General features: G+C 29.6%; 1 protein-coding gene across 1 annotated transcript in view; it reads left to right on the top strand.

Moving 5' to 3' along the window:
• Window positions 1-16,391, top strand: part of LOC142324526 (follicle-stimulating hormone receptor-like) — a 55,988-nt gene that overhangs the window by 6,430 nt on the left and 33,167 nt on the right. Inside the window, exons 4-9 of the mRNA XM_075365358.1 lie at window positions 2,423-2,497; window positions 3,714-3,785; window positions 7,307-7,378; window positions 7,569-7,634; window positions 9,446-9,514; window positions 15,891-15,965. Of these exons, the coding sequence (XP_075221473.1) occupies window positions 2,423-2,497; window positions 3,714-3,785; window positions 7,307-7,378; window positions 7,569-7,634; window positions 9,446-9,514; window positions 15,891-15,965 (429 nt within the window). The remainder of the gene's footprint in view (window positions 1-2,422; window positions 2,498-3,713; window positions 3,786-7,306; window positions 7,379-7,568; window positions 7,635-9,445; window positions 9,515-15,890; window positions 15,966-16,391) is intronic.

Raw genomic sequence — 16,391 nt, forward strand, 5'->3', positions numbered from 1 at the left:
ATACAGTATTAGGTTATGGTGCGCGTTAATGTATAGAAAACAAAGAAGGTAGTTCGATACCAATGTGCATGCATGGCTTAACATCACAGGATACAAAGAGAAATGAAGTGGAAATGAAACTCTGGAATTTACTATTATACTAGAAAGAGGGAGACAAGCATAAAGACTAATGTCTTAAATTCAATGTAGGATTTTCCATTTCTATAGCATGTCTCAACCTTAAAAGACAGTATGAAAGTAAATGGGCTATCTCTATCTCTTTCTAATGCATGCATATTTCCATTAGCTCAGTCCTTTTCTACTCAGGCAGTGTAACCAAATCACTAAGTAAATGGTGTGAACCATTCACTCATTACAATTTTCAGTTCTGCGCACACTATCCAGGAGAGTTAGAGAGACAATGCATGTGAAAATCATATGTGCTGCAATAGCATTTAATAACAGTGTAGATATTTCACTGCTTGGTGATGTATAATACAAAACATGACATTAAATTAGTAGATGATCATAATTACACACTTTAGTTGCGAGCTTATACATAGATTACATGTGGCAACAATGTGCTCCATAAGAGCAATACTGACGTTTAAGGGTGAGACTCACTGTACACTCTTCGCTGAAAACCAGGACTTTAAGCATCCCAGGAAGAGAGTCCCAAGGACCAGGAAACTTGGAGCCAAACTCGGGACAGCCCTGGGTAAACTGAGACGGTTGATCACCCTAATTTTCCATCAACACATAATTCAAGAGCATATCATAAGCAACAGTTTGATCGGCATTCCAAGTTTTTAGCTTATTTTTTTTTATGTTGTAGAATAAAATAAATTATCTTTAACCAATTATTATTAATTTTTCTGCAATTGTTTTAAGTATTATTAATTTTTTTGCAATTCAACAATTCAAAAGAATGAAAAAATTGATTTCTCATTGTTTTAAATATGCACGCGTGCGCATGTGTGTGTGTTTGTGTATTTAAATTGTATGTTTTAATATTTACTCTACACAGTAAAAGTAATACCGCAAATAGGCTATTTTTTTTTTTTTTTTAATTTACATCTAATAATATAATTTATTTTTATTTTTTAACTTAATTATTGTTCTACCAATTCGTTTTTTGATTTTTAAGTCATTAATATGAGGAGCAGCTGTTATTTCAGCAGTATCACAAATATAATAATGTTTTTTAGACATAAGATATTTTTGACTTATGATTTTTTTAAAGCTTATCCTATTTCATAATGTAAAGATAATTTGTATAAAATAAGAGTGTTTAAATTTAATTAATCATAAAATAGTAAAATAAGACACGAAACAGAAATTGATGACAATCTATCAGAAGCTAAATGGGATGTAGTTAAGAATAATTGCTTATGTAAACATACAGGCAATAGAACTGATGATAATAATAATAGTAATAGAATTGATGAATATTCCAGTTTTTAATGAAAGATCATGAATTGAGCATCAGTAATTCTGCTTATAGATTAGGTATAATTAAAAGTAACCTTACATGGGAGCATATTAACTCAATATGTAAAAGGCTATGTTTATCCATATAGTTTATGCAGGTAATCTTTTTATCAATATAGAATACCTATAAACAACATATTCTCATTTATCATACTGTAGTACTGAAAAATGAAGAAAAACAGCATTTAAATGTATTGATGATTTCATTTAGCAGAAAAGATAGGATAATATTTGAAATTCGTTGAAAAAATCTTAAAAACAAAAGGCTATTGCCAGCATTATATATTTACAAAATGATACAGTTAACAATCAGACAAACGTCTTGTATTAAACCTAATGATGAATTTCACATTTACAATGACACAAACTAGATTTCAATGGATAGAACAGGTTTTAGCCATTTTAGGAAAGAATCTTTAATTTTATTATTGCTAGAATAACTTTATTTAACAAACCCAGCGATATAAAATTTTAATTGGAAACAATTTTTTTTGAGAACATTTTATTTCAAAAGTTTTTATAACAAAGTAATTTATTCTAATACTCTATAAATGGATTTTCAATTAAACTAAACATTTAAAATTATTTAATATCAGAAAATACTTTTGTAAATAAAATAATTAAAATTAAATTTTTAAGCAGATTTATTTACAAGTAATTTTATTTAAATGTACAGTTCATAATTATAATTACATGATTACGTTACATTATCAATAGTTATATAAAATTTGTTAATTCCAGTTACTTTATAAATGGTATAACATGGATAGAGTATTATGTGTTTCCATATAGGAACATATATCCTATATAATAATTAAACCTCATAATTTTTTCTTTATCATTAATTTTATTTTAACACCCCAGTTCATGGCTAAAAGAACTCTTCACATTGCCCGTTATATTATTATTGACATTTATTTTAACATCTGTATATTTAATTTTTATTTTTCAGTTCAATTACAAGAATGAAATACTTGGATGAATTTGATAAACATGCATTTAGACATCTTTCAAATTTACAAGCAATGTACGTATAGTAATATATGTTTTCTTCTTTTTCTTTAGGAAAAAATGTTTTCTATCTTTAATTCCAACTAGCATTTGAATGAAGCAAAACATATTTTGTAGTCTGCTGTTTATTATAAGATTATTAAATACAACGTAGTAAACAAATGTTAAAATTTAGATATTTATTACCACCTTTATAAATGTTGAAATCATTTCAGTAGTTACAATAAAAGTGGGCCTTTTAATGACTCGAAGTTATGATAGTGGGGTTTCTTGACACAAACATGCAAAATGTTTTCTTAATTTAATAAAATAATAATTTTTTCTATGAAATTGTTAGCATTACTTTTTTAATGTTTAATCTTGCAAAATATATAAAAATTTGTTTTACTGATTAAAATTTCCAATCTTACATTGAAAAACTTATATACTTTTTATTCAAAATTTCATAAAATAAGCTTATACAACTTGGTACTACAAGTACAACATATGAGCAATTACAATTTAAACATTAGGTAATGTGCCTTCTTAATATTTAAAAAAAACTTGACTTGATTATTAAGTGATGCAATATTAAAAAAAAACTCTAAAAGATTTAATTGTTAAAATTCACTCTTGTCTGTTAAAATGGTGAAAAAAAAATACTTTACAAAATCTTAAATTTTACTAATCGAATGCCTCAGATTGTATATTGTTTAAAAATTTATTATATAAGCTGTTATCTAAGATTGAGCCTTGTACAAAGGATTTAAAGGGGAGGCTGACACCATGGTGAAATCCAGGTAGTTGGCAAAGAGTAAAAATATATATATCCATGGGAATAGACCCCTGAATGTACATATGGTTTCTTATTAATTTTACTTATAGTTCTTATTTATTGACTATGTTGTGTTAAGAACTGCCATCAGTTTACACTCAAAACTATTTAATTATAACTACTGTACAGACAACATCAAATGTAAGTACATAATTGAGTAAACCTGATTTTTTAATTTAACTGCAATTAAATTAAGAAAATGACTTATTCAAACTTCTTCATTTTATGTATTATTACTGTTATTTTCATTTAACATGTATTTATTTAAATAGATCCTTTCAAATGAAAAAAGTCTTAACAATTTTTTTCATTGTAAATAAACTTTTTATTTTAGTTTGGATTTAGGATTTTTCTTTAGTTGAGGTTTACAAACAGATGTATTTAAAATATTACATATATTGTATTTATCTGTTTACAGAGTAATATCTAATGCTCCAGTTCTGAGATTTTTACCAGCTGGAATTTTTCCATTGAAGACATTAAGAGTTTTGTGAGTATATACTATTTTCAAATTAGTTTGAATAAAAATTTTGAACAACTTTAGATTTCTTATAAGTTGAATACAAAAGCAGTGAAGTATTTATTTACTAATTATTGATTTATTTAATATAGCACTGCAAGTTAACCACCCAATTACAGTTAATTATGAAAGATGACTTTTTTAATTTTAATTTTACCTATGCATAAAACTTTACCTAAAATAAAATCCTATACATAAAACAGGATGGTATTTTAACATACATGAGCAATACAAAATGTTAAAACATATAAAAACAAACAATATCAGTATACTAAAAGATAGACAAATTAAATTACACACACACACACACACACACACACACACACACACATACACTTTTTGACCACATTCTTTGCATGTATCTGCAAAAACAAACTGGAGAGAAAGCTAGAAGAAAAGCTTCTGCTTACATGTGCAAAATAATATTAAACAATCTGCAGTGCCAATAGAATAAAAGACATCAACAATTTCACTAAACAATAACAAGACTATTGTTTTTAAACAAATCATTTTCTGCTGATGCCTGTACTATTACAATTCATGAATCACACAAAGGAAAATTCAGTTTAGTTGTTTACGAATATCATAAGAATCATTTGCAGCAATTTTTTATTATTATGTAATGCTTTATTATGAGCGACTACGGACTTTATGTTGTGACTGCTAATAATGATCAAAGATTTTATCATTGTCTAATAGTAGCAATGTCAATGTGCAACCTTCAAGAAGAATTTCATAAACTTTCAGTTACCAATCTTAAAACGATAGACCTACAACTTAATGATTTTATTACCAAGAGGATAGGATTATTGATGATGTTTTTGAATCTCTAAATTTTAAGAGCCCATTCTAGAGATCTCATGGATACTGTTCTTCAAAAATCTAACATTTTATTTCTTTCTAAAACTTGGCTCAATTATAAAAAAACCAGCATAAAGGTTCTAAATTTTCATTGTGTAGCTCAATTTAAATGTACATGATTCAGACACTAGAGTAGTTAGTTATGTATCAGTGCTTTAACAATATTATAAATGTGATCGCATTTAACCTATCACTAACAATGAAACTAGCCAAATATTTATCAGTTAATTAAGCACCAATCAGTGAAATATGTTCTGCAAAGTTGATTGTTGAAAGAGTTTACTTGTGAATAATATTGGTAGTAAATTTACATCTCTCCTAATAACACCATCCAAGAGATCATACATTTCTTCACAGAATATTGCTAGCATACACAATTAATGCTATGCTCTTAGGTGAAGATTTAGATAAAATTCCTATGATTCTTGGTGATGATTAACTTTGCAGCAAGAACCACAACCATTTCAATTTCCTTCAAGATAAACTAAAACTGAAAATTAAAATTAGCACTAATGAAGCAACTAAAGAACAGGAACTACAATGATGCATTATTTTCAAGATACCTTGATGAACTTATTCTAGCACATTTTACATATCACATCCACATTTTACATTTAATGTTTTATATTTTATCATATTTTACATATCACAAACCCACTGTATCAATTCTGAAGATATGGAAACAAAAATAAAAGTTATTATTTTCCATTACTCATAAAATTATTTTTCTTAATTACTTTTATAATTCATTCTCTTATAACTTTTACAACTCATATTCATTGCAATAGAAGTTTCACTTCAACTGTATGACTTTTCATGAACACAAGTTTTTTATGAAAGTCTGTTTCTTATGCTAAGAATTTTATCACTTCTGGGTAAAAATAATAAACATTTAGTCAATTTTTAACAATGGAATTGGTATATAATGTACATAAATTTTTCTCCTCGTGACTCAAATGTTTTATTTATGTGAAATTTTACTTTGGATAATGAATATTTTTGTTATAAATCTTCTAACTGAATGTTACTGTTTCATGGTAACAGTAAATCATTGTTTTTTTTTTTTTTAGAAAATCAATAACAGGGGTGTTAACTGACCCATTACTTACATTTTAAAACCAATCTATGAATATCATTAAAGATAACTAGTTGTATAAATGCTTCAACCAGGTTGCCAAAAAAACGGAATCAAACTTTTTAGATTTTTCTAATTAAACTTTGCCTAAAATTTAAACCAACACCATAGTAACTTCTTGCAATTTTTTAAAAAATTAAATGTATTCTTCAAATATGAAGGCGCATGCAAGAAATAACATTTTATATCTCATGGATTTCATGTTTCACCTACTACAACAATAGACACCAGATTTCCTAGAAACTAATCAAGTGGATGGAGGGTTGATGGAATGTTTTTATTTTATGGTAATGAATTAAAATATTTGATAGGGACTTTAAAAAATGTCTATTTACAGGTTGTAACAGTATTATGCTTGCAGAATGTAGATAAATAATATGAAATATGTAATATATTTTAATTAAACTACATAAATGTAACTTTAGTGCCGATTTACTGCTTATGTGTTAGGAACCATAAAGCTATTTTTATCTTACAATTTCAATAGATACCCAAAATTTAAAAAAAATACATATAATTCATAAGTTTTTGCTTTAGGATGAACAAGGTGAGAGATAGATACAAGTATATGCCATAGACACAAATCATAATTCCAATCTACCAGGATTGATAACCTTGATATTCTAAACACAAACAAAAGACCACATATTAATACACTGAAAATTATAAATATATGAACAGATGCAATTTATACCAGACACACTTTTTCCAAATTCATAATTCCCTAAATTAAGAAAAAAAAAAATCTGCTGATGTCAGGGTATCCAGTGATCATCAGTCACTGAAGGTAGCTCAAAGAATGAATAAAATTATTACAGTAATAAACTATTAATTAATTATAATTAATAAACTACTAATAAATTATTAAACTAATAGAAAATTTATATAATTTAGTTCAGCTTGTCATTTCAATATTTAAATAATTTTCATCACTGACTGTCGTGAACAGAGCACAGCAAAGAAGAATAAAAATCTCTCTCGTAGTAGTCAACTCACAGAATAGGCTAGGGTGCATAACAGCACATCACAACTTCAAGCCTATGACTGAAATGCTTCTAATTTCATCTTTACAATCTCTTGAAAGGATAAATTTATTATACATGCTGTTATTAGCAAACTTACTGTGCAACCAGCTGATCAAAGCACCATATCTTAAGCATGAGACTTAGTCTTTTAATTGATTTAGAAAGCCAACCCAAAAGATTGTTGCCAGATGCCACTACTAATTACACTTTTCTGGTCTACCAATATTCAAAGTCCTCTTTGTCATCCCTCCCAACAATGAGAATATATAACTTTTATCTTTTAAAATAATATTGAGAAGTGAATGATTGTAATAATCACTTCATGTTTAAATTGATTTTAAAGATTTACATGTTGTTTGTTATAATTCTCAGGTTATAAAAGTTCAAATTATAATCTATTATAACTATAAATAATATAATAATGAATATTTTATGCCTATTTGTAATTTTGAATGTTTTCTTTTGTTTAGGAGAATTACTCACACAGGATTAGAAGTTTTGCCAACACTACCTGGTCTAAGCAAAAACATTATGCACATATTGTAAGTTTCCTTGTTTTCTTTTACAGAAAATTAATTTATGGTTATAGAATAATGAATATCTGGATTTTCTACCAAAAAATTCAGTTAGTTAAACCTTAAACTAAACTTTTCATTAAAGTAGGCTAAGTACAACAAAAAAAAATCAGTTTCTTTCATTTTTGTTTTGATTTTGATTTTTTGTTTTTTCTAGGGATTTTGAAAGCAACAAGATTAAAATGATAAAATCAAATGCATTAAGTATTAAAACAGAACAACTGTAAGTATTTAAAATTAACATGAAATTCGTCTAAATAAGAAATATATACTAATGTATAATAGTTTTTATACACAAAGTGCCAGACCCAACAATAACTAAAAAAAGGATACCTAAATTTTTGTATCTTCAAATAAATAAGTAGCAAAATTTCTGTAGTAATTCATTCCAAACATGAAATGAAGAAAAAATTATGTAATCTTCAGTCAAGAAAAGCTTTGTTGTTTTCTAATAGATAATTCAAATTGAATTAGCATTAAAGAATAATGTAGCAGTTAGCAAACATTTATTAAATCCCTGATGTATTTCATAATTTAAAAAAATTACAATTTTACCTTTTTTAATATTTCAAGAATTACAAATTAGAAAACTAATATGATACCTATGTTAGAGTCAATATTAGCTAAATTATTATTTCTTTTTTTGCTTGATGATATCATCACATAAGCTTGAAGCTTGTGCGTGGGATTTGGAAATGTAGAGCGTATGAAATATGCCATGCCTGACTGGGATTTGAACCCCAGGACCTCCAAATGAAAGGCAGAGACACTACCACTCCACCACATTGACAACATATTTATTGAAAGTGTAATTAATGTTTTCAATTTTTTCTTTTTTTTTTTAGTTTCACAAGCATTTGCCTATAGTCATTAGCCCGATGAAATTGAAATTTGTACCATATGAAAAAATACCATGTCTGAAGATCGGTATTTGCAATCAAGACTTCCAGATGAAAAGCCCATTTGCTACCACTCCACCATGGAGATCGACAACATATTTATTGAAAGTGTAAATTATAATGTTTTTTTTTAAAAAAGAACAATAATAAAACCAAATGACTTTTGATGACAAGACCCTCCAGACCAAAAATGTTTACAGGGCTTTACAAATACTAATTATATTATTATTATTAAACTTCCTTAATAATATTTTTATTTATAAACTTTTTTAATATTGATATTTTTAAACTTTCAAACTGACATTTACCCAATGCCACTGATTAGAAAAAGAATTTGATCACTTATGCATGAATGTTTTTGCTAAATTCAATATTTAAACCACACTTATTAATTTAATTAATAACATGGTATTTTTTTCTTTTTCAATAAAATTTTCAAATTATTTTTGTAAAGAAACAGAGCTACTAAAATAGAATTTGTTTCAGTCTTTGTCCAGGGTTAACTCGTGAACTGTACTCAAATATAAATCTTTAGAATCTGATTTTTTAGGTCTGGGAGAAGACCATCAACAAATTTAGTAAAGGTTCACATTCCTGTAATTCCCCTTGAAATTTCTCACTTTATATAAAAAATTGCAGTATTTAAATTGTTCTTTTATTTTTATTTTACTTTCAAAGGTAAACATAGTAATATCAGATATACTCAGATCAAAACACCATATATTTTCATGTTACAACTTTTTCAACAGTTGAGTCATCATTAGTATATAATGTACAAATTATAGACAGTGCAACAAATTATAAAATCAATGATAAATGAAAAATTAGAGATTACTGCTGGATGAAGGAAATTTATGTGCAGTGTTATGTTTGTTTGAAAAGCATAAAAGAATTTCTAAATACACAGAATTGTTCTTCCTAAATATTTTTTTTAAGCTATTATATACCTCTTTTATAAGTGATGTTACTCATATTCCTGAGAGTATATTAGTTATATGTTGAAATTGGTGGTCAGAGCTTATAAGCTTACAGTTAGTGTTATAACAATTAACAGTAATACAGTTTTACCACTATGGTTATAATTTTTGTACTGAATATTTATATACTATTATGTTTGTTAATATTTATATTACAGAATTCTGGATTACAATAATATTGCAAAAATAGAAGGCTGGGCTTTTAATGGATCTCAAATTGGTAAACTGTAAGTGACTTTAATTTGGCTTGTTTTAGCATTAGCTTGAGTTTATCCTTAATTATGTGTCATATCTTCAATTATAGTCTGGCTAACAAAAGAAGACAACTGAGTTTGATTTGTTATAATTTTGTAATTAAAAGTTTTTTTATAATAAATAAAATAAAGTCTGTTCTATTTTAAATTATTTTTTGACTACCCATTTAAACAGTATTAAATACATTATTTCCTTTTTAGGAAAATGCAGGAAAAAATTAATTTTAGAATTTTTAGTTTTTAAAGATTGCAAAGCCATTTTAGAATGTTTCATTTCCGAGTTATAAAATGTGTCCAAACAATTCTACAAAATGTAAAGTTAACACAATTAAAGTTTTTTACCCTTACTTGAATGAAATTTCAGATTGCCAGTAATTATTTGCCTGATAAAGAAAAAAACATTCAATTTATATCACCATTTTTAGTCATTACATTGAAATAATTTTTAACAGTATTATACTTAACCAAAATTTAGTAATTTAGTCACCATTTAGAAATTTGGGTGAGTGGTTAAAAGAAAATTGAAATTTAAAAAAATAAATATGTGTAACACATCCACAGTTGTAAAACAAAACAACCATCATTTCTGTCATGACTTTATTATGTTTGCTAGCAAACAAATTTTCAAGGATTTTTATAAAAAATTAGACAAAACAATTTTAATCCCATTATTGTCATCTCTTTTATTAATCATCTCTATTTTAGATTATTTTTAGTAAAATATATTTTTGTTTGGACAAAAATTTTTCTACCTTTTTCTTTGGTACATATATGAGTAGAATTATATATGTACTACACAATAGTAGATATTTTATGTTTGAACAGTTTTTAAAAATCAGCTGAAAATACTCATTAAGATATGAATAGTTATAAAAAAAACATTACCTTTTTTTCCTCATCACTACTCCCCTGGGCCAGACATACATTTAAGTAAACCTCAGCCCAGGAAAATGTCCATTTACTCAAACGAGTCTTCCCGCCTACCAGCTGTAAATCCGGCATGGCACGTCGGCTCGCCAGTTGGCTCTTTTCTTTTTTTTCTTGTGCCCACTCTAACCGGCGTACCCAAAGGTGTCCCCACCGGTTCGGGTCTTTCATGTTTTTGTTCTTTCACCTCATGGGGTCCCCAGCCGTTCATTGGTACCAGCACGCCTCGGCATACCGGACCTCGCATCTGGGGCTGTCCATCCCTACTGCTTTTAAAACCCACGTCTTCGAGCCTCTTCATCCTTCTTTCTTAAAACTTCGGTCTTGTATTCGTATATCGCCCGTCAATTCTGAACTGCCTCAAGCATATATTTGACAAGGTCTTCTGGAATTAAACCAGTTAAACCCACCTGGTCCTGGAGATCGTTACAGTGAAATAGTGAGTGTTCGGCAGAATCCTCGCCACAACAGTATATGCAGCGAGGAGAGCTGCGTCTACCAAACCTGTAAAGGTGATAATCAAACGCGCTATGCCCTGGGAAGAACTGCGCAAGCTGGTTATTTACGTCGACGTGGGGTCTGTTAATCTGCGGAATAAGGTTCGGTAATAGCCTTTTTGTCCAGACAGACCCCGCGCCCAATCTCCATCTTTCGCTCCAATCATCTAAGGTTTTCACTCTAGCGTTCTTTCTATCCATGCCTTCGTAAACCAGGGTGGGCTCTCCAATTAATAGATCAATAGGGGGCACAGCTGCCAGCACGCAAGCCACCTCGCACGCAACCGTCCTGTACCCGAAAAATATCACCAACAACGTCCTTCTATGCAGATTGCGCAAATTTCGCTTAACACGTGCCGCCTTACCTCAGACCGGCGCAGCATACAACAAAGCTGAGATAACCCCAAACGAAATCAGCCTTCTCTTAGATTCTCAGCTTGGAGCGCCGAGCGGCCCCACCAAAAACCAAACTGATTAGCGTAAATGCCAGCCCCCGCATTCAACTCTTTTATCACATGCGAAGCCAGCATCCTCTCGACGGCTTTGCCCTTACAATTTATCAGGCATATGGTCTATACTCCGGGGTCCTCTCATCCCTACTCTGCTTAGGGTGGAAGACGAGACGCGAATCTTTCCAGCGCCTTGAAAATGTTCTATTCACTACGCGATAATCAGCCACTGCTGTCATCTCCCAAGCTGCATGTCTGACCAGTCCCTTTAATATGGCAGCCGGGATACCGTCTGGGCCAGGGCTCTTTCTGTTACCTAATCTGAGTATCACCGCAGAGACCTCTTTTATTGAAAAACGCTTTTGCTCACAATCTATGGCTTCGCCTTCTTCATTGCCCTCACTAGGGAAAACCCAAGCAATTTCTCTACGCGTTTGTTTTTCCGTGAGAACAGGCAACCGTTGGCCGAACCGCTTCATCGCGATCCGGTACGCACGTCCCCACGGATCCACATCCAGCTCTTCACAGAGCTTGCGCCATTTATTGATCTTAAATCTTTTGATCTCAATTCAAGGACCGTCTGCTATCAACGTATAACTGTGTGGCCGCATCATAGGCTGCACCACCAGCTCTTCTCGTCTCTGCATACGACGCCTATGACACTGGAGGTCTCGTCTCATCTGAGCCATCTTAGGTGACCACCAGTATACCGATTGGTACCTCCGGTAACCATATTACCTGCCTGAGATGATTTATACTCTAAATTAAACTTCTTCAAAGACCATCTTTGGAAGCACTGAATGTTTTAATGCGAATATATAGGGTGTTGATATATGTATAGTACTTCAAGAGAACATGTTTATGATCTGTTCAAAGAATGTGTATTATTTAAAAAATGTAATATTTATTCAATCAGAGTGATTTTTTAAAGTATTTTTATATACTCTGGAGTTAATCAAGAATGTCTAGTAAATATTCTTTATTATTTACTTGCAAGATTTTCAACGTTGTTAATGTTTGTGCTTCCTTTAAAAATTTATTAACTTTTGTTTTTATTTTTTTTTTTTACATTTAAAAATCAATTAAAATAGGAATAATAGTATATTTTTTAATGGTTTGAATAATCGGAGAACAAAAATTTAAATAGACAAAAATAATTATGTCTATTTGAGAAAATTATAGCAATAATTTATACTTTTGCAATAAAAAACTCATGGGTCTGAAATTTGCCATTTTTTAACTAACAGTTATATTTAAAATTGTATAAATATATCATTGTCATTGGTTAGTGTAGCTTAATAATCTTAGAGACTACTTAATGAAATATTAAACTATTACACTTCTAAAAACAAAATATATATTTTTCCAAACAATTAATTACTGTCCTAGGCGATTAATAATTTTAACAGTAGACTAACAGTTTAATCAGTCACATAATGTACTTTATTCTCTCCATGAAAAAACACTTGATCTATAAGAAAGTACCATATCAAAATTTCTTGATAAATATGATTCTAATTTTATTATACACTGAGCAATTTCTGTAATAAAACTCTTTAACAGTGTTAAGGCATTTCAATACAATAATTTTAGATAGAAATTAAATTTTTTCAAAGCTAAAAGCTAATATTTTAACATGAGTTAATCGCATATATTACAATTTTTTTATAAAGACTAATAAAAATTAGATATTACAAATTCCGTAAATGGATTATGAAAACACCAAAAAATTATTAAGTACCAAAAATGTAAAGGATTTCATGAATCCTTAACCGAACATAAAACAGAACAAGCTTCAGTTTATAATGCATAATGAATTATCATTCACTTCAGTATCTCCCTTTGAAAACTTTATTTAAAAAATTTTATTTGGTATGAAATCCAGACGTATGAAAATAGTTTCTAAATTTTTACGTAATATAGACATTTATTACAATGATAATATACGTTAAATTTATGTATGTTTGAAAATTTTCCTTCAGCTTTTTAAGTGTAACATTATTTTTGAACTCTTATTAAATGTTCCAATTTGTATTTCTTAATTCATATTTTTCATATTTCTTCTAAATTTTAGACAAAAAGTACGAGGGTTGTCTGAAAAGTTTTGACTCAACATGAAGATGGCAGCACTCGTCAACAAAAGTTGGGGAATGTATTCGCGCATGCGTTGAAAGGTACTCAATAAAATTTCAGCTATTTTTGGACGCTCAGTTGTTTGATAATCGTTTGAGTAAGTCTTCTGAGTGTTTTTGTGAAAATGGAAAAAATCGAATATCGTGCCGTGATTAAATACTTGCAATTGATACGCCTACGCAAATTAAAACAAAGTTGGATGCTGTTTACGGGGACTCTGTCCCATCATTTTCCACCGTGAAAAGATGGGTCGCTGAATTTAAACCTGGTCGAACCAGCGTGGTTGATGATAAGCGTTCGGGACGTCCAAAAACTGCAACCACCACTAATATCATCGAAGAAGTTCAAGTTCACCAAATGGTACTGGACGATCGACGAATTAAGATTAGAGAGATAGCAGAGGCTTTGGCCATATCAGAAGAACGTGTTTGTCAAATATTAACGGAAGAACTAGATATGCATAAGCTATCCGCGCGTTGGGTGCCGCGTTTGCTCACTTTGGACCAAAAACGCTTTCGAATGAACATTTCCAAGGTCCTGCTGAAGCAGTTTAAGCAAAATGCGTCAGATTTTTTCCGTCGATTCATAACTGTAGATGAAAAGTGGATCCACCATTACACTCCTGAGACAAAACAACGGGTCAAAACAGTGGACTGCAAAGGGTGAACCTGCTCTGAACCGGCGAAGACGGTTCCATCGCCCGGAAAGGTGATGGGGACTGTTTTTTGGGATAGTTACGAAATTGTGTTTTGTCGATTATCTTCAAAAAGGTAAAACAATAACGGGACAGTATTACAGATCATTAATTGACAAGCTGAAGGCAGAAATTTCAAAAAAACGACCATATTTAAAGAAGAAAGTCCGTTTCCATCGGAACAATGCGCCTGCTCACACTTCGACGGTCGCCATGGCTAAAATTCACAAATTGCACTTTGAATTGGTTGACCACACGCCTTATTCACCAGATCTGGCCCCAAGCGACTTTTTTTTGTTTCCTAACTTTAAAGTTTCGCTTGGAGGAAAGAGATTTTCATCGGACGAGGAGGTTTCCGCATACGTAAATGTCTATTTTGCGGAGAAACACGCCAGCTATTATTTGGAAGAATTAAAGTTGTTAGAGCAACACTAGAAAAGATGTATCGTCTTGAAAAGGGCCTTGTTGAAAAATAAAACTATATTTGACGGAAAAAAATACGTCTTTCTAGGTTAGGTTCAAAACCTTTCTGACAACCCTCGTACTTTTTAAAATATTATAGTGGAAATGTTGTATACTATCCATTATAAATATAATACATTTTTAAATAAATTAAAATTTTACATTATAATTACAATTTCAAATTATTAGTATTAAAATTCAGATAAAACTTATTCAGATAACATTATACAACCCATTATTACAAGCAGCTACATACTTCACTTTTAACCAACAGAAACAGGATCTTGTTTTAAGTCGTCTTTTTGGCATTTCATTTGCGTAGACGTGTTTGTGATGCAGTTACAGCTAAGACCTTTTTCTGATTTTTATACAATTTTACCGCAAGATTGTTTTCTATTAACCAGAATGACTTGTATGTAACAATTTTTCCATTTCAGAATGGTAGCTGTCTTAAGACAGAAGAAAAGAGAAAGTTCAGTGAAGGGAAAGTTTCCAACATTAAACCACCAATGCATTGTCTCCTCTATATTGCTGACATGACCCTATTCCTGAATTATACACAATTTCCAATGCCTCTCAGTGGCTAGTCATAACTATTCCATAATTGCACATCGCTTACTCCATTTTTAACCTAATATTTGTTTCCAACACTCTTCTCTATCTATAGCATTGTTCCTTTGTCTGTGCACTATTAAATACTTAATCTTACTTATTTTTTACTATTTGCCTTTTGAACAGCTTATTTACAAAGAAATTTGAGAAATTTAAAAAAGATACGTAGGAATATAGGAGAGAAGAACCTCCTACACAACTATCAGTCCTTGATGATGATCGTCCTTAAAAACAGTACTTAAAATATTGCTATAGTAAGATTACTTTTGCTACTGGCTAAACCTTTTGTAATCAATTATGATGGACAATTTTATTTTGTACTTTATTTATACTTTCACTTTAATAAAATAATTCAGTACACTGAAGAACACAATTTGTTAAACTCAGCGCAAAATTAGCAAAGTCCACTGTCCATCCAACTACTTTCCACATGGTAGTATATACTAAATAATTTTATCTGTTCTGTTTATATAGAAAAACCATGATTGGAATTAATGTTTTTAAAATAAATTAATCATAAAAAATAATTTTTTAATAAAAATTGATTAATTTTCTTGATTATTTTCCTGTTTTAGGAGTTTAAAAGGGAATCGTGCATTAACAGAATTATCTCATGATGCTTTTAGAGGATTAGACAGTTTGCGTGATCTGTAAGTGTAACATTTATTAAATTGACATAGAAAGGAAGTCAGTTTTTCATATTAAGATATGCTTGAATAATGAAAAATCTCTTTACAATTTTGGTGTTCCTTTGGTGAAAACTTTTATTTATCATATATGGTGTTTGTTTCTGGCCATTTTTATTTATATTTTCTGATTATAATAAATCTATTATATAATCATCTTGCATTAAGAAGCTTCACTTCAATAAATACATCCACATTTTTAACTTATATTATTCTGTTTGACAAAATAATTTACTGTTTTTAGTAACATTTCATATTTTCTTTATTATTTTTTTTACTTAATATTATGATTAATTATAAAAATAAATAACTATAAATAAACTATTTTACTAATCTTGAAACATTTTACTGCAACATAAACTTTCAAAAAAGTTATAGAATTAAAGTTGA

The sequence above is a fragment of the Lycorma delicatula genome, chromosome 5, assembly GCF_047948215.1.
Source record: "Lycorma delicatula isolate Av1 chromosome 5, ASM4794821v1, whole genome shotgun sequence".
NCBI lineage: Eukaryota > Metazoa > Arthropoda > Insecta > Hemiptera > Fulgoridae > Lycorma > Lycorma delicatula.